Source organism: Chelon labrosus, assembly GCF_963514085.1.
Source record: "Chelon labrosus genome assembly, chromosome: 18".
In the NCBI taxonomy this organism is placed as follows: domain Eukaryota; kingdom Metazoa; phylum Chordata; class Actinopteri; order Mugiliformes; family Mugilidae; genus Chelon; species Chelon labrosus.
The window spans coordinates 18,688,116-18,708,340 of NC_140351.1; the positions used below are offsets into that span (position 1 = coordinate 18,688,116).

A 20,225-nucleotide genomic window follows, 5' to 3' on the forward strand; every position below is an offset into this window, starting at 1 on the left:
TATTTTCTCTTTGTGAGGATCAGCGGATAAAAATAGAAATTTAGGCTGCTGCAAAGCCTAAAATCTGACAGCGCAATTATCATGAGGTGTTCCTGGAGCAGAAATTCAGCCAGATTAATTGCTTTAAAGGTAATTTTTAGGCAGGACTTTGAAGCGTCCGCGGGCTGACATTAGCTGGAATCATCATTTTTGTGCCTTGGAGCGGTCCCTCATATGGTGTCCCTGTTTGCTGCTGTCTTGTTAATGTGCTCATACAGCCGTGTGACACAGGCAGCCCAGTTAGCCACGCATGCTCCGGCTGTTGTGAGAGCATTCAGATTCATGCCTGGAACTATCCTCGGGTTTCTCTGACTGGATCTGACAGGCTGCGGGCAGTTCTTCTTTTGAGTTTTCTCTCTCTTTGTCTTCCAAATCTCGCTCTGGCTTTTCCTTTTTCCCGACAGAAGTTCCAGAGCACTTTGGCAAACAAACACAGCTGCAACATATAGTTGATGACTGAATCGTTGTGACTGAAGTGGATGGTCTGCCCATGTACACAGATCAGGCATAACATAATTATGACCACTGACAGTAGAAGTAAATAACATTGAGCATCTTGTGACAATACAATGTTCTGCTGGGAAACTTTTGGACCTGGGATTTGCGTGGATGTTACTTAGACATGTACCACCCACCTAGACCAGGCCAGGCACCCCCACCCCATAGCAATGACACTCCTTGATGGCAGCAGCCATCCCCAGCAGGATGCAGCCTGACACAGGCACACACACAAAAACGCTTAAGGAACAACTCAAAAACATGAAGAACAGCACAAGGTGTTGACCTGGCCTCCAAATTCACTAGATCCCAAACTGATTAAGTATCTGTGGGATGATCCACAGAAGCCCCTCCCCTCAACCCATAGGACCCAAAGGCCCCACTAACAACATTCTGTTGCCAGACACCACAGGACACCCTCAGAAGGCCCATGTCCATTCTCTGATGAGTCACAACTGCTTTGGAGGCACAAGGGAGACCTACACAATATTAGGGACATAGGGTCATAATGTTATGTCTGATCGGTGTAGACACAATTCCCTCACTGCTGATACAGAAACTTGATAAGTATATTGACCAAGAGTACTGAGTCTACATTTCTCTCTGCAGATATAAAAGTAAATTTACTCTCACATACAGACGCGGGTGGAAGTCATGTGGCTGCGTGACAGGAATTCCTTCGGTCATTTAAAAGACACAGTGAAACTTTAACCCCATATGACAAAGAACACACAAGTCACACACACATTAATTCATGAGAACTTAGTGTGGTAGAATTGAAGGCATATGAGGTGCATATATTAAAGAGATCAGCGCAATTATATCATTTGAATGGTGAGCTCATCAAAAAGAAAAAGAAAACATGGCTGAAGCTGCAGTGCAGGACATTTTCATTCAGATTCAGATTTCCTTTATTGTCATTTTTTATGCTGCAAATAAAAATGAAATAGTGTTTGACGCATGTACCAGTTAACAAGTACACTATAGCCAATAGCTAATTTAAGTATTTCTAGTTTCTGGAGTCCACCAAAGTTTTATGTTTGTTTTCTGTGGCAACATTTTCTGTGGATGAGTTATTAGCCATTATTGGAGCACATTTTGGACAGCAAGGTGGCAAACAAAATCTCACTGGTGTTTAAGTTTATACCCCCTCAGGTAGACCTGCAGAGAATCTGGACCAAAATCTAATTATCTGCAACTTAATACTGTTTTGCCCTTCATTTATAACTTTTCATAAAGATGGCTAACTTATTTCAAGTGAGAAGAGAAAGGAAGTGGTAAGTGGCGACCTATCTAAGGCACTGGATCCGATTGCGCCAACGGTAGCAACACTCGTATCTCAAGTTCCAGCTGCATAATTGAACGTATTTGTCAATAGAGACTGACAGTTTTGGTTCGCTTTCACTTTGTTAAGATTGAATTATGCCTCTCGGGGGCTCAGATTGGGCCCTGGATACTGGATGCACCGAAACCACAAACTAAAATCAGCTAAGTCTTTTTGGGGTTCAGCAGCCTGTTGAGATCTTCATCGCAGATGGTGGAAAGCACTTGGCCAGCACTTATAACGGCAGATTTGGTGTATTATCACAAAATGAGTTACCCTTTTCTTTGTTAATGACTTCTTCTGTGACTCATCAGAGAAAATGACAGTACCAGCTCTTTACCAAACAGTGTCAACCTGAATAACCCACAGACAGTGTAATGGCATGAGTAACAGAGTTACTGTTTCTGGACTGAAATGTTGTTAAAAAATGTTTAAAGTTGCTTTTCAATCCATAGTTTCCATTCACTGCCAGTACATTTAGGAATATTAAATATACTAATATAAAAATAAAGATAAAGCTAGATTCATGTGAAGGGAGAAAGGTAAAATCAGAGATCAAATCCTCTCTGCTAAGTAAGTGGTAACTTTCCAGTGTGGGAACTTGAGTCAGCCCCCACTCTCATTAAAGTTAGCCTCAGACGACTTCATGTCATCCTTCGCTCCTCCATTTTGAGAGCGTCTACATTTTCCCGCCCTGGTGTGCTGCCCCGATCGACCTCCCTGAAAAAAGCAGGTGGGAGAGAAAGGAGAAGGGAGCTGGAAGAGGGGGAGAGAGAGAGAGAGAAGGGCGTAGAAAGGGTGGGGAGAGTTACTGTGGTGAGACAGCCTATACTTGGGTCTGATTCTTACTCCACCCCCTCCCGCACCACCACCCTTACACAGACAGAGCTTTCCTTTCTCCCTTTGGACACAAACAACATAGCTGAGAGCTGAGCTGCTGTCAGAACCGCCTCGCACACATGCATGTAGCATATGTTCACGCGTTATAGCAAAGGGACACGTGTACAGTGATCAACAAAGAGCGTACTTCACACCGGAGCGCAAGGAAAGTTTTTTTCTTTTAATGTCCTTGCTCGGGAATGTGCTTAGAGTTGCCTCTCTCGTCTTGCATAGTAATGCAGATTTTGTCAGGACTAAGAATAAAAACAAAAGGTGAAAGTGCAGGATTGTCCATTAAGACCTGCACAAACTGCAGCAAAACAAGTTAAATCGGTCAAATAATACACAAAAGCTGAAAGGAACGGGTTAATAGACTGTGGCTGTGTCAATAACACTCAAGTTTAGGTAAAGGGGGGTGCATGCAAGTGGCTTTATTCAACCAAAAGCTCCCTCGATATAGAGTGATACTGGGCCATATCTGTAGCCTCTTCAGAGCAGGTGCGCATTATTTTCCCACTGAATGCACTTCATTCCATTCAGCATATTCCCTTGATCTGAGAGCTGTGAAAACGGCGCTTTAAGTCAGCGCCTGTGTCAATGCTCCCGCTGAACGTTAGGTAACAGCAACAGAAAGGCTGCTAGTCAATCAGAGCCCGCCAGGCCCGAGCTCTCTGTCACATGTTCAGGCGCAACCACTAACAAGGCCGGAAGAGGGAGAAAACGCAGGAAATTCTCAGCATTCCTGACAGGAAGAGATAATCACCCCGTGACCCGCAGCGTGGACTAATGCCAGGCTCCGAGAGGGAATATGATCCCCGGCTTAGCTCAAGACTTTTGAGGTGGCCTCCTTTGCTGTAGTTTTAAAGGCTCAAGAAAATGCAAGCAGTCAAAAGACAACATGCCACATATGAAATATGACAGCTGTAGGTGTAACTGCTGGTTCTCCCTTTACAGTGCATAAGGTGTCATATATTTATAGAGCATGCATCTATCCGGTAAATGCTGGGGTCAGAAAACACGACAGCAATGCTACAACAACGCCCAAAGGAACAAAGGACCACTTTAGTACACTTTTTTGTATACTTTAAACAAGATAACAGGATCCACGCCTCCAGCTTGACTACGTTGCGCACTCCAGGCCCCAAATCTAAGTCCACCCTCAACTGAAATCTAACAAAGGCAAAAGGCAAACATACAGGCCGCTAATATGACTCAAAAATGGGAATTAGACAACTTCAGAGTAACTGGAAGATGTATTTTGGTCGAGGCTGACCTCCTCTCCGCATCTCCTGCCATTGTGCCAAGTTAGAGAATCCCAATTAGCTGATCACACTTTACACTTCATCTAATTCCTGGTAAGACAGCTGCTGAAAATAATTACTGCAGGAAATGGCGGCCAGTAAAAATAACAGAAAACAGGTATTATTAGTGCCAGACGTGACAGAGGTTGAATTATGCTCCAGTGGCTTTCAGTTGAGCGGCCAGGCAGGTAAAGCGTACAGTACCTGGGGGGCATTGAGGTAAATGTGAGAGCCGTCCATGTGAATGTGGAGCTTTAATAATTCAGATGGAAAACAGGCCGGTTTTAAATGGCAAGGCCTGGTACTTAACATACAATGAAATAAAACATCCGGCAGGCGGGGGGATTACAACGCTATCCCTGCTGTTAAACCCAAGAAAAGCCTTTAGACGGTGGCAATGTGATGTGATCACGGCACGGAGACACCGGCAACTGAAAATGACATGCCGAAACCCCCGCCATCCACTCTAGCAGTGGGTGCGATTTCACAGATTATCTGGCGCCTCCCCTCACAGAGATTTTGAGAGTGGGGCGTTTGCATTAAAAGTGGGACCAGCTGTCTAGGGCTTACGTAACACCATGTGAGATAAAATACTTATTCGTCTGCAGCCAAAATGAAGAACAGGACTCTTTCTCTCTCTCACACACACGCACACATAGCCGATATGTAATCCACTGTTTGCCTGCAGCTTCGGATCTAATGTCTTGAGTTGACAACAGGCAGGCAAGAGTGAGCACCTGAAGATGAATCTGTTTCAGTCCCTGGCTACCACTAACAGAAACAGACAGCAGCACAGGGGAACTCCTTGTTGTGCGCTGTGTCAGCAGAATAACACTGTAGAAGGAATCCCTGCAGTAATATATCTCCAACTGGGATGGAGCTGAGAAGGGAAGCACTTTTATCTGTGGTGTATCACTTTTATCTATCTGTCTAATTGCTGCAATTGCTAGTTTTTTAGTTCCATATTCTGCTAGAGAAGCTAAGGCAACGCTTAAAGCCACAGGGGCGCTACTACGCCGGAACAATCCTACACCAAGAAACGCCTGCAGACAAACACTGGCTTCTGTGGTCAAAAACAGTTTACCCTCCATGTGGAACACCTGACCTGGTAAAGATTGGTTCCTGTTTACAGATGAGTGTGCACCATCCCTCAGTTAAACATGGCTCCTTCACATTCATTGTGTTAAATGACAAGGAACCCTAAAAAGTATCTATTACAGTTTCCTAGGGCATAAGAAAGATACTGATATGGCAATCAAAATGTCTCAACGACTATTGACTAGACTAGAATAAAAATTGGTACGACATTAGTTTACAATGACATATCTGCAAATCTGATGACATGTCCTGGCTGGACATGGATGGCTGTCCTTAGTGCTAATTAACAAATGTTAGCATGCTAAACTCTATCAGAAACATGATAAACATGGCACTTGCTTACACCTGCTGTGACCATCTTAGCAAAGTATTTAGCTCAAAAACACAACCTTGCAGAGACGGTAGATTGGTTATAGTGTTTAGGAGTTTGCACCAAGTCAGTATTTATTCTCCCAAACTGTCGGACCTTTAAAAATAAATGCGACCTTAAGCCTTGTTTGGCCACTGACTCCGAATCCCATGTCTATCATTAAAGTTTTTGGAACAGATTGAACATTCTGCTGTTTATTGTAACAATCGAAAGTCTTTTAATGATCGAGAGCCACCATATATATGCAAATGTCATCACGCAAAGGACCACCGACACGGATGATCAGAATACTTCTGGAGCTCTGTTATCAGCAGGTGAGACTCTTCTTTCTCTTGACATCTTCTCAGGATTGGATGGACCCAACATTTTCATTTTCATTTGCTACGTTCAAGATGCGACGGCACAAAAATATAAATCATCCTCACTATCTGACAACTCCACTTTTGAATTGTTATTCCCAGTAGAACAGCGAAACGTGTCGAGATGAGATTGCAAGGCTTTGGCGTGCAACATTTTATGCTGGATGACAGATGCCTTTAGTCTTAAAGTTTTAAAGTCGATTATTTGCGGAAAAAACTGAGACAATTCAACAAAATAAAACTTCTGGATTCAATTAGGAAAGAGGAAAGCTGCAGTCAGATGCTCAAATGCTTGAAGTTTAACACACTTTACATAGAGACCAGTTCATCTATTTGGTGTCTTGCTCAAGGACACTTGGATGTGTGGACTGCAGAAGCCAAACATCCAAATTAGAGTAGAAGTAGTAGTTACTGTATGTTTTTGTTAATCAGCTAATTGATCAGTTATATTTTCAGTGCATGAATCTCAAAACCACATTATTTTCAAAGAAAGACCCCTGCCATCGCTGATTAAAAGCAGATTGTTTTTTTCCGCGCTGGAGAAAATCCCACCAAGAGAGACGGTGACAATTACAATAGATCGGCTTCCAAAACAATATTTACACCAAAGAGCATCTGCTTCACAATGCACTTGAACATGTGTTTGCTTACACACACACACACACACACACACACACACACACAGTGTCTCTCTCTCTCTCACACACACACACATATATAGAGCAAATCCAAACAGCTGAGTGGAGTTGGGTAGCACAGGATGAGCTGAGGCTGACAGTTGTGTGCGTCAATCTGTGTGAGATCACTGTACCGAGTTCCTTGGTAGGTTATGTGTGAGGCCATCAAGGCAATAATAGCACAGTATGATAAAATAAACTCCCATTAAGCCTCCTTACTTCAGACAGCTGAGGCTCAGGTGAAAGTTACAAGGTACACTCAGTTCTAGCAGATGCCTTCAGTGGCACTAACTGACCCACAGCTGTCTTTTTGGCTTTATTTTTCTACTTATCTGAGAGGATTTACGCATACGTACGCATCCTACATAATGTTATGTAACTGACATTACTTAATAACCCAGATGAGACATGTTCTGCAGTGATTTAAACACATAACCCATTCGTTTTTTTTTTTTCTTCATCATATAACTCCAGATACAAGTGCCTCTGCTGCTGCTAACTCTGATACAGACGTAGGTGTGTCTGCCCCTGCCTTCCTGTCTCGCTTGCATAGGAGCTGTGGTGGTGGTGCCAGCCCGCCTGCAGCCCCTGGGGGATGAAGGCTGCTGCTGCTGCTTCTCAAGCGCTCCACAAAATGAAGGAGATGACAAGAACGGGGGAATTAACCCACCGAGAGCTCAGGGAGAAATAATGAGGGAGATCTGACTATTCTGCCGGAGTTACGCAACCGGCAGCAACACAGCCCACGTTGTTTGGGGCTGCGCGGCAGTTTATTATTTATATATCTTTTTATATTCCCAGCTACAACTCAAAGCCAGAGGCTCAGTGACTGATGGGAAACCCTCCTTGCCTGTCGGCTGGTTTAAAACAAACAGTGGAGGAATTAATGTCAGAGGCAATTAAAGGCCTGTCTTCAGACTCCACTTGAACATGCTCGTACATTTGGTGACCCCGGAGTAAAGATGTCGTCCAAGCAGCTGTAAAATCGATCCTGAAAGCTGAACCAGTGAGAAGAGTGATGGAGTATTTTTAAAAGGATACTCTAACAATTAAGATCTTGGTCTTACAGAATGTTTGGGCACATGCTAAGAGACGGAGTAAGAAACTGGCAGTTAAAATAAACCAAAACTGGCTTTTAGTCTCTGACAGGGTCAAGGCCCCAGACCACAAGGTCCTACATTTCCCAGAATCGAAATCTCCATTAGATTTTACTGGCTGTGTGTATATGGACACCAGTATTACACAGACATGCTACTACTAATTTCAATAATACTAATAACTAATACTACAGAATAAGAGCCCAAAATCACCCCAATCAGAACAGACTGGATGGATCAGAAGGAGTTTTCAGTCTGATTAAGAGGGCTGGTGTAACCCACTAATAATCAGTTGAATAGGTAAATACTAGAGCCTAATAACCATGTAAACGCTGGATTCAGTCATTTCATTCTAGTTGGAATAAATACATTATCTTTGCTGTACATGTGGGGTAGACATCAGGTGGTGCGCCAAGTTTCTGAGAGGGACTGAAACATGGTCGCAAGTTTTATATGTAAAATTATATTTAAAAAAAAGAAAAAAGAGTCAGAATCGTGGTTCTGTTTTGGTCCATTTAAGTCATCTTTTCATGTTAAGTGAATTCCGCCTTGTCAGTAAAGTTGGGGGGAAAAACTTTTTCTTTTATTATATTTCCGAACCACTTTCCACACATCAAAAATTTTATACTTTGATAGACTTTCTAGGGAAAACTCTAGAAATTGATCCAACTTGTTGTTACTGGACCACTTTATCTGGTGTCCATGAAAATAGTTAAGTTAGAATCCCTATTGTCCATCCAAATGTCTCAAATTAGATTACATTAATGACTGAAAGCTGCTCCAGACATTGCACGAATGCTAAGTGGTCTCCCTGTTACGATAACATTAACATAAACAACGTCAGCCTGTGGATCTCCCCTTTAGGTTTTGTTCCCGCATGAAACGAGAAGGTATTGAAACAACAAAACATATTGTTCAGCACATCACATTTATGCACGTTAAAATCCTGCGTGTTGTGAATGGCAAGGCTGCAAACAACTAGGTCAGATGTTTCTGCCCGTGTGTTGGTGTATTACTTGCTACACTTTCCCATGCCTCGGCTGTGAGAGGCATTCATCTCCGCATTTCCACACACACCATGGCCTACTTAAAGGCCCTTCGAGATCTACAGTTAAACAGTATTCACCTTTAGCTCGGGTAGGATGAGAAAAACACCTCCTTGTATATTTTGCTTCTGCGCTTGTGTGTTTACTTATTCTCTGCTCACCTGCTTAAAAATGCATGAACCCTTTATGCTCTTCTGTCAAATCTCTCACAAACTGGAACGCAGCATAATTCAGGAGGGGCGACAGAAAATCATTACGGGCAAAACATGATCTCCCTTTTAGATAGCCAATTACTGATGATGAATGCCAGCCAGGAGAGGCCAAAATATGCACAGAGGCCATCCCTTTGCCAGAGTCAGGCTGAATACCCTGCTACAACACAGATGCTTTCTACCGCTATCTCCTTGATACGCACGTGAACATTTCCACTCCCTGACCCCTACCTTTCTCTGACTGTATTGATCTGTTTTGACAATGTCCGTTTGGCTGAATGGGTGCTCAATTAATCCTAGCTTGTGGCGAGTCCAAACTCCAACGGTCCCATCCTGTTAGAAACAAGCCTTTAGAGCAGCCGGCTGCTGCGGCCGTGCGGCAGGCGGTCCTTTTGCTCCAAAGGGACTGAGGCTTTCGTAGCATTAATAATGGTCTCCGCTCATTCACAGCCTCTGTACGCCGATGTGTCAAAATATGCGGGGGTGATGTAACCCCAGAACAATACTGTGCATCTAAACCAAATCATGACAGGCATGCACAAGGAGAACCACAGAGTCGGTCATTTTGTCTCCTGTAGTTAATTAAAAGAAGTCTGACGGGTTGAAAGTCACTGACAGCTGCCGTCAATTAAGCAAAAAGTTGAACACAGGCAATATGCTAGGGGTTCTTCTTTAACGTTGAACTAAAATGTGCATTTTCTCATTCAAATCAATATAAACTTACGATGCAAGCATTCAGTGCTCAGGATGAAAGTCAACTGGGGAGAATACCCTTTCATAAAGAATTGAATTGTAACCCTACTGTGATAATCTCTTCAAAGCCAGACATTTTAAAGCATTTTCTTTAAAACAAGCAACAGAATAGCGTAACACATTCGAACATAAAACTTCTCCACAGCGCTATCAAACATATCATCCAAGAACATACATAAAAACAGGCCCAGAAAAACCCAAACGTAAAAAAAAGACAGGTATAGAGAAAAATAATCACTGAACTTACATTAAGCATTGGTCCAATTCAAACACACCAAGCCATCATGATCTTATAGCACAAAACTGAAACTTGGTATAGACAGGAACAGAAACAGGAACATACCCTTATAACCACACGTGACCTACAGTACTTGCTCAAGCTTTTACATGAGAAAATGCAGACATGTAAAATGTTACACTACATTACACTTCAACTGAGCAACATTTATGAGGGCAGTATTTAAACACCTGTTAACATCACAAAAAAATTATTTGTTGACATTGTTGGTGACTTTATCCATTTAAGCTGCTGAAACAAACGGATGATTGGTTGACACGTCAACTGTGTCAGTGGAGCAATGAAAGAAGTTAAGGCCAGCCCAACTTTGACATGTAGCATAATAACAGTAAGTAAATGGTGATAACTGACTTTAAAATATTGAAAGAGTTTCTATAATTCCTACAGCTCTGCTGGTGACATACATAGAGCATGCCAGCAATAAAAGATCTATAGAACTCTATTCTACACAGGAAGCTAGTCAAGGACTTCTGAGCGGGAGTCAATTCTTCTCCTTTCTCCAGTTGTGACTGCATCCTGAGTGAAGGTTTAAGTCTTCACAGTCATCAAGTGTGGGAGTGAAAAAAGAGTCAACCCACGCCATTTTCCCCTGTGGCCTCTCTTAGAATGGATTGCAGTGCTATTGCATCTCCCTCTCCGTGTCTCATAATCCATAGATCTACAAGCTGCCTCACACTGAAGGGCCACTTTGCTGATTTCTAACTTATATCTTGATTGTGAGCGGATGTGAAAATATATAAATCTACCTAATGCATTTATGTCGTGTGATATGACCGTAATTGACCCTGGAAAAATATCTCTTCCAGACATTATGGCATTTCATTATAAAAACAGTATGTTGTTCAAGCTCAAATTCCACCTCTGAAGGCCTTTACCAAAGACGTACACAGATGCTACACAGCATATATTAGGTACATTTTGAAAATATTATGATTGCTTAAATAAAGGTAACAACCAAGAGCAACTTTACATGGTAGGATGTAGTCTTATTTAGTCACTTTTTTATATGACAGAAGCAGGAATTTAGCTTAGTTACAGAATTTAGACAGCAAGCTAATGGCTAGCCAAACTTATTTACCGTTTGTTTTTTTGAATAAATTAAATAACAACAAGACTGCTAACCGACTACTGGCTAACTTTGTGTTTTACAGACCGATTTTAGGGTGTCATCTCCTCATTAGTTAGTCACCAGAATGATTAACGATGCAAAAACACTAGCTACCTTAGCATAAATACAGGAAGCTAACAGCTAGGTTGTTTACCCTGAGTTTCTTTTAGTACGAAACAACAACAAGACTGCTAAGTGGCTGCTTGCTACAGCTTTGTATTTAAGGGTGTTCGCGTCATCTCTTCATAGCTGTCAGAAAGCAACCTAGATAGACAATAATTAAAGATTGCTCACAGCTAAAATGGAAACTCAAACCTCTTTTTAGACATTGTTTCCAAGCCAAACTACAGATTGTTACACCAGCAAACACATACGAGAGCAGCTTGGGTGACTTATGACCTATGTGGTTTATGAGCTAAAACGGAATGTGAAATTCAGTCCTCTGTGGTTACTTAATGCTGAATAAACTCCATTCACAGCACCAACACACAACATCTGTTGCTTACAGCTGTAAAAAGTATATTTGCTTGTTGTTGTTGGACTGATTGAATGTAAAGAAACCAATACAATCCATCTACTTCCGCTTCTGGGATGTTAGTCCACACACTGAGTTGATCCCACACATACAGTTAACAAGCTTATCAGTCAAGAAGCTTAGGCTAGGAACAAAAACATACAAGCCAATGAGCTGCCCAGTATGATATTAGACTAAAGCAATGAAGAAGTGTTGAGAAACATCTAACAGTCCAACACTTCCCTGGAGGTGCAGATAATCAGCTTTTCTGAGCAGCGCTGGCTGAAATAGGCTCATAAATCTGTAATAAGGACCTGCACTTCAGAGCATTGAGTCCAGCTTTTCTCCCCTTCTTCCTCTCAGTCAAAACGCTGCACTGAATATTGACTCCGCTGTACAATAGTCCAATGTGATTCTCAAGAGGGGTGGAGGCCTATGACCGAGTCAAAGATTGTCCTCCTCAACCCAACACTTGAGCCGGGTCATGACAGCAAAGTGCTGTACGCAGCAGAGAGGCAGGTTGTGCCAGGGACTCCACGGCAGCCAGAACTCACAGTAGCGCTTCTTGCTGCAAACACCCCTGCAGGTGTGGTCCACACATCATAAACACTTTATTAATGTACGCCACCGTGTTCCAGGAATAACCTCAAAAGCCAAATGTGCATGAAATCACAGGCCTTTCTCCACATTAATATATGATCACTGCTTCTGTATTTTTCTTCCTAGCTATGTAAATAGTTTCTAACATGCCATTAATGCGCATAAATACCAGCCTATGCTGCTCCTCCTTGTTTATCTTTCTTCTCAAATTATACATCTCATTTCCATTCACATATTTACATGTAGCAGGGCCTTAAGGAGGATCTTAACCACTGTTTTTTAAAAGGCTGAAGGTTAATGGGCTTGCTCAAGTATACAGCCTTGCTGCAGTCTTGAGATGCCACTGGCGCAAAGACAGGTCAGAATGACATTATGTCTCTTCCGCCTTATACAGGATAACCACACTTGCAATAAATTCAGTAATAATTTGTGCTGTTTTCCCAAGAAAGTGATTTTAAAAAAGCAAACAGTTGCTCAAGGACTCAGGGGTAAAATTAACAAATGTGCTCAACAGTATAAAAGAAGCACTGTAGACAGAAACACAGCTTCACCCTCATGAGACACTTCATCAGACTTTGATTTTTCCAGATATCCACTACAAATTAAAGCCAATTATGTTAGAAAATTAGAAAGACCCCCTGGTATCATTACTGTGTGTATGTGTGTGTGTGTGTGTAAGCCCGTGTTTCGGCTTAAAGTGCCTGTCACCGCTCACACTGCAGGAGTGAAGAGCTAAACTCAGATTTGACTTAATCTGATTAAGGTAAACGGCCAGTCCATTGACACCTGGCTTACTGTGAAGTTATCGGAGCACAGCCTGAGTGATCTGTGAAGCAAGACTGGAGCTGGCCGGCCTGTGGCTCCCCTCCCCTGTTGTTAGTCCAGTGATTACATTTCATTGCATCAGATGCTGAGAAATAAACGACTGCCAAATGAAAAGCGTAATTTGGGTTTAGAGCAAAGAAACTCTCAGACTCCTATGACGCTGTGAATTCCTGTGAAATCTCTGGGCTTGAATTAATATGCCACTGCTGTTTTATCACAGAAAAATCACTTGTGCTGCCAGTGATCTATTGGATCCAACACCTAAAACTGGCTTTATAGTGCAAAAAATAGCTTTGGATATTACCAGTGCACACTGCAATATATTCCATACGCATAAAGATACAATCTGCGTATGACCATATTCCTAAAAAAGAAACTGCTCTAATGAGTTACTACAGTACATCTTTGCTTGGAATGAAACTGATAGGACTCCGAAAATAGACTGCCAGCGCTCTAAAATATTCAGCATGTCAGTGTGTGTGTGTGTGTGTGTGTGTGTGTGTGTGTGTGCGTGCGTGCGTAATCATTTGCGGCTTCAGTGCAGCCCAAGCAGGTCACAGAGTAAGTAACTCTCCTGGACAACAAGTGCTGCTTGCTGTCAGCTTTGACAGAGCCGGGAGTGAAGGGCAGGGACTCCGTTCGGGAAGCTCCCTGGTGATACTCTGTGCGCGTGTTTCTGTGTGACAGCAGCCGTTTGCCTCAGTGTGTGTCGAGTGTGTGTTGTCACGACCTCTCTGGTCAGAGACTGACCCCGGATTCTATCCTGCCAGATTAATTGTCAGATTCTCCGCGTCCTGCGGGATTTACTGGTCAAGATGAGCAGGATGTTGCGGATAAGAAAGTGTGGGAATTCTGATCAAGCGATTAAAATGTGCTGAAAGGCAAAGACACAACACTGCTAATACATTTCCTGGATGATAGTACCTCTCTGTGTTCATGATGAATGTTTGTTTTAGAGATAGTTTTGATTGATTTGCTCTTGTCTGGGTTTAATTAGCACACTGCTGAGGGGAAAAAACATTGGAAACAAGAGGTGGAATATAATTGATCAGGTCAAGGTGCGCATGCACGCCAAAGCTTTACATCTGATCTTGAAATGCATTCATTTTCAGGTTACTTATCAACACAAACAAGTCCAGATTGTCTTTATTATTATTAGGAATTTTATGATTGCTGGTTGGAGGCCAGTGAGTCAGTGTGGTTCATGTTAGTGTTGCTCAGTGGAGGGTGAAGCAGGAAGGTGACCTTTTCTCTGGGTGTAGCAGTACGCTGTGGTCCCACTGGCCTCCAGGCACCCTGTGGCTCAGTGGAAAGCGTGAGCTCTTTGGACACTTCCAAACCCCCTCCCACCATATGTCCTCTACACGATTGTCTTGACTGGTCATTATGCGACACATGTGGACTCAAAGCAAAAGTTTGCTCTGGGCTCAAGAAAAGTGTCAATGGTCTGCAAAGACTGGAAGAAATAATAATAAAAAAAAACTCTCCTCCAAGTTAATGACAGAAGAAAAACTCCAGAATCAGGAGGGGGGAGGGGGGGATTTGTCATTTATGTCATCACTGCATGATGAAGTGGCGACTCTTGCGCAAAACAACGAGGGAGAAAATGTGTTTTCGTTCAGCCTGTGTAATCTGCAGAGCAGCTGTCGAGCTGTTGTTTTCAGGCACTTTTTACACAGCTGGACGTTTCAAACAGAGTGGATACACACTGTCAAGTTATGCGGCGATAATTGTTGTCGAGCTGATAATAAACAATGCATTTTATTTTTTTTTTATCAAAGCAGTGGGAAACCTTTAAACAGTTAACCAGTGCAGAGTGACGCTTTAATTCTAACGTGGAGAAGATGTGCAAAGCATACATATGTAGCCCTTGTTATTATTACAGCTTTTAGTGCGTAAAGGCAGATTTTAAATCTACGTGAAAGGAGGCATAATTCAGCCCCCTTTCATAATCATCACCATCCTTTTCAAAAGTTGGCAAAAAAAAATGTGTGAGGTTTATTTGAAGGTGCTCTAAAAGTGTTCCGATCCTTGGTGGCATTTGTTATTGGCTGTGTAGCAAGCATTTTACAATGTCAGTGATACATACAGTGGAAAAGGAGTGGAGTACCCGCCCCCTGTAGTAAACCCTGCTCACTCTACACTGCTAAAAAAAAAACACAGCACATGTTATGAGTAGCTGTATTTCATTTTTTTTGTCTTATTTGGCAGCAAAATAAAGGTACTGGCCATGAAGTTAAAGAGCACTCCCCACATTATAGGTGTAGGCTATATACTGTATATATTGGCAGCCAGGCTGGGGGCTCTTAGTGTTTCCCTGCTTTCAGCTGAACAATGGAGGTTTTCCGTCGATGTCTTGCTATTGCAGTCAGGATCCCACTATCATCTCTGCACTGAGGGCTGCACAGTTAACAGATGGGCACTGAGCAACCTAAACGCCTGCACCAAAACACATAAAAAAAAACATGCACGTCAAAATTAAAAATAATAATAATAAGGAGTGACATTTCTTACCTTTATCTTGACTTGAAATGCTCTCCTCCTCTTTCGGATTTGCAACCTGTGTTATTATGGACGTGTTGTCCATGGAAACGAGATGTTATGCACCTTCGGCTACACCGTTTTATTCCTTGGCAAACATTACCAAGCGCACTACAGTCCCCTGGCTGCGCACAGGCTAGAGCGTCCGCTGTTTGCACCATCAAACTCCCATTTTATTCGAAGCATGCAGTCCCATTCCCCGGAGCTCGGAAACAAGATAAAATGTCAGTGAGAATGAGGAGGAGGAGGTGGAGGAGGAGGGGAAGAAGAAGCGGCCGCGGCGCGTCCGAGATGCGAAGTGACAGTCCGATGTGCAGGAGGCAAACAAAGCGTCAGTCCTGCACTAAAGCCGTGTGTGTCCGCTGTGGTTGTTGCAGGCAGCATAGCCCCCGCCTTCTGCTGCTGCTCCTGCTCCTGCTGCTGCTCCTGCTACTGTACGCTCCGGCTTCAATCCACACAACACAATATCAACTGCGTGATACGGTTACAGTGTTTACCCAGAGATGGCGACCGTCCTCCTGCCACAGGGCCATGCAGGCGCACTACACCAACACGCCTTCAACATTTCTATTATCCTTTTCAGTCCATGCTGAAAAAACCTCTCAGTCCACCCACCACTCACTGTTTGTTGATGTCCTTTCATATTAAAGCTCGGGGAAACACTTCGTACGCAGCTTAAAGGCTCAGGACTCAAACGCTTTATGAATATTTGAACATTTAGTGAGTGAGTGAAGAGAGTTTGCAGATTATTCCAAATATGAACACTACAATTTACACATTTTTTGACATACAGTATATTTGACTGTAGTAATTTATCATGGGGACACATTGTGAAGATGTAAAAGCTGTCTTTAAACTTCTCTGAATGCAGTTCTTTTGAATAAATACGAAATATTGTCATTTTAATCAATACTTCCTGCATAAAAAAAACCCTCAAGTATATTTTTTCTCTGTAAAATGTATGTGTAATTAAATTGTTTTGCTCAGTTTGTTGTCCTCCCTGCACAGAAAATAAATAAATAAATAAATAAATAAATAAATAAATAAAACCCTTTTGTAATTGTGGTGCAGATGTGCCGTATTGTGCAAAAGTTTAGTAACTTGTTGTTTGGATTCTTATCGATCGTGCGCTGCCTTCAGGGCAGGATGAGGTACAGGGAGAGTGAAGAGGAATCCTGCAACAGATGGTGTGGCCCCCACAGAGCCCTGATCTTAACATGATGAACTCAGTCTGAGATTACATGAAAAAGCAAGGAGACAAATCCAAAGGAAATATGCCTGGAACAACCTACCAGTCGAGTACCTTTAAAATCTGTATGAGAATTGATTTTTTCCCCCCTGTTCGCTTTACTTTGTATGAAGCTAATAAATAAAATAAAAAATATTTATGAAGTTATTATTTTTTACAGTAGTTTTGGTGCCTAGAAGTGTTAGCACAGTACTAAAAAGCAGAAATCTGTGCTGCAAAATGATCCTGTTTCCCCATTTTTTCAAACACCACTTGTATATGTGTGTACTTACATACAAGAGTACCACCAACCTCAAGCTGCTATAAGCCTGATGCCTGAATGTGGCTTTTTTATTTTTGATGCATAAACCAAACATCATAACATCGTTCAAGCCAGTGAACTGCCTCTTTGTTTACAATTTCATCATGTAGCCTGCACCCATCCCTTAAACTGATGTCCACCTGCCCAACAGAGACCTATACCCACCACGTTCTCTGATAAACAAACATTATTCAAGCTATTTCATCCTCAGTGGACCATACAATAACAACGGGGGAGATAAAGTGGTTTTCTGGTCCGCTGCCAGCGGTGACGTGTCTCAGTGTTCGTCCCACTTCACCTTTGCTGTCACTTTAATGGAGCCGCGGCCCTCGCGGCCCTGAACGACCCCACCTGAGAGACAAGTGTGTGATGGCACATGGACAGGAGGAAAGCAGCAGCAGCGAGTGCAGGCTGTCGTCTGCTGATGATGCTCATAATTAGTACTTAATCTCACCGCCGACATGATGCTTTCAGCGAGGGTCAGCGGCTCCGTCCCGCTGTCCGACAACAATGTATGCGTGGAGCCGACACCACAACACAAGCGGCCACTTTGCACAATCACAATCTCTTCTCGGCACCTGACAGTGTGTCTCAGGTTACTGTGTCTGTCAAGACTGTGTGGCCACTTGAAATCTGATGACTCAGAGTCTGCAAGTAACCAGGCTTCGTCATGAAAGGAAAACAGAAATAGCATTTAGGGGTTTACACCGAATATGTTTGACTGGTGACTGCTTGCATAAGGTCATGTTCCATCAGTGAATGTAAATTAATGTGTTGATCGTTTAGAATTGTAATGTACTTAAAGACTGTAATGGTATCCTCTCTAAAAAGAAGAATTTGGAGGTTGTCAGAAAGCCCTCTGCTATCTTTTATTATATTACATATATTTCTTTATATATTGGACCATTATAAATGTTTGAGAACATACAAGTCAGAATCATAGCAATACATTATACGTCTGATAAGTCATCAACTCTAGCGTGTAATATATGGAAATAAATCCAATTAGAGGGTCTTCCTAATGAATTTAACCTCACAGTAGTGGTGGCGGTTTTCATTCGCTCATTGTTTCGGATTTCCGGCCCGCCAATTTATCGTTGCCATTTTCACTGTTGACACAGCAGCTGTATTTAGCAAGTATTTGCTGAATACACAAACCTGGTGATTAGCCTCTTGCTGCAGCCAGATATTTCTCGAGAGTGGGTGGAGGCCAAAATAGAGGTAAAAGAAAAGCAAATATTGGACATAAACTTGTCAGTCGGTCAGAAACACAACTCCAAATGAAAATATGAAGGACTGAGAGCTTGTTAGTATTTAAATCCTGGCTAATATTTGCCATTCAGCCATAATCTATAACTGCTTATCCGGTGGCTGTCACAGTTTTTCAGGGTGAGGTAGGACCCAAATGCTGGACAATGGGCGATGAGGCAGAAGTTGGCACAGATTGAATTTAATTAAACAAACAGAAACACAAAGCGCTGCTAAACTGCAGGATAATCCAAAAACAAAACTCAAAACAAGAAGAACACCTGAACATGATAAGACTAAAACTTGATATGGAAACAGAAACTCTATAATAAGACCTGACAAGACAAGACATGGAAAAACAGTATAACGCAACAGAGGACAAAGGGAAAGGCAGGACTATATATACACACACGGGCAGAGGAGACACAGGTGAAAACAATCAGGGCGGGGCAGACAATTGCACAGGTGGGAAATCACAGGACAGGAAGGTGACGAGAAACAGGTGAAACCAATCAAGACGGGAAGATACAGGAAGGGACACAAGACAGGAAACCAAGAACTTCACAAAATAAAACAGGAAACTGAAAAACATGAACGAAACTCAAAACATGAACACAGGAATCAACACAGAACCATGACAGAAGTTGTCAGGGCTGGTTGCAACCTATCCCATATTGCATTGGGTGAGACTCGGGGTACGCCCCGGACAGGTCAGGAGTCCATCTCAGGACTAACAAAGGGCGGCAACCATTCACACTCATATGTACTGTACACTATTGCATGACTGAGTACTAAAAAAAATAAGAAACAAGAAAGCTTTCTGGTGGGGAATGACCACCTACTTGAGGATTCTTTTTTATTCCTGGTAATATTGTCAAAACACTTGCAGTAGTGTAACACATAAACAGATTGATATAATGCCTTTTCACATAGCAGTAAGTCCTTAGTTGCAACTTACAATAAAACTCACAGCACCACAGTAAACCTGAATTTGTATTATCTTTTGTTCATCATGTAAATATTACATGGAGTTGCTCACTCTCTCTCTCTCTGTTACCCGCCTGGTTTATCTCCTGCATGCATGAATGTTACATGAAGGTTGCTTAAACATTCATTTTCCTGACAGCCCTGAAGTGACAGTCAACAATAATCACACTGAGGAGTTGTGTGGTGGTGGCTGTTGTGTGAGTGTCAGTCTGAAAAGCAATTAAAAGCTTATTTGTGGACAGAGATAATTATCTGATTACACCTGCAGGGCAAAAACACTTCCCCGTGTGAGTGTCAGACAGATAAAGAGCCATAATTGACGAACACCACCTCAAGTTATGAGACCAATCATTGGCATATTCACTCTTTGATCATGGACATCTGACGCTGTTGGACCCTGACATTCGTCTCTCCGAGGGAACAGAGCGCCACGGCCCTCCAGCGGCATATTTCTGTTGATGAATAATTAAAATAAATAAGGTCTTGATATCAACTTTGATAGGACACAGAAGATCTTTTTCACTGCCTTCAAATGGTGCGCTGTCAGGCTACGGGGTACTTGAATGTTTTATGAATGTGGGTGTAGATCAGTGAGGAATTGGAATCGCATAATAATCTCTCTCTGCCTGGGCCTCTTTCATTTTTGTTTCGAGGTCGTCAGCACATAAACCATGGCAAAGTGAAGGCTGGGAAGAGACGCAGTTCAGTCCAGAAAGAGAAGACAGTCTGAATTTGCACTGAGAGGTTGTTTTTTTGTGTCACTAAACAGAAAAATGCTCTTTGCACATTACACCCAGTTGATAAAGAGAGAAAATAAAAGGAAAAGGACACTGAAAACGGTTTCAAACATTATGTTCTGGTGCTATTTCATCATCAGCACTGAAAGTTATATATCATTGGG

General features: G+C 42.4%; 1 protein-coding gene across 1 annotated transcript in view; it reads right to left on the reverse strand.

Annotated features, from left to right (window-relative positions):
* Nucleotides 1-16,031, reverse strand: part of ctdspla (CTD (carboxy-terminal domain, RNA polymerase II, polypeptide A) small phosphatase-like a) — a 32,739-nt gene extending 16,708 nt beyond the window's left edge. The window contains exon 1 of the mRNA XM_084566267.1: nt 15,513-16,031. Coding sequence (XP_084422393.1) covers nt 15,513-15,585 — 73 coding nt within the window. The 5' untranslated portion in view covers nt 15,586-16,031. The remainder of the gene's footprint in view (nt 1-15,512) is intronic.
* Nucleotides 16,032-20,225: the final 4,194 nt, after the last annotated feature.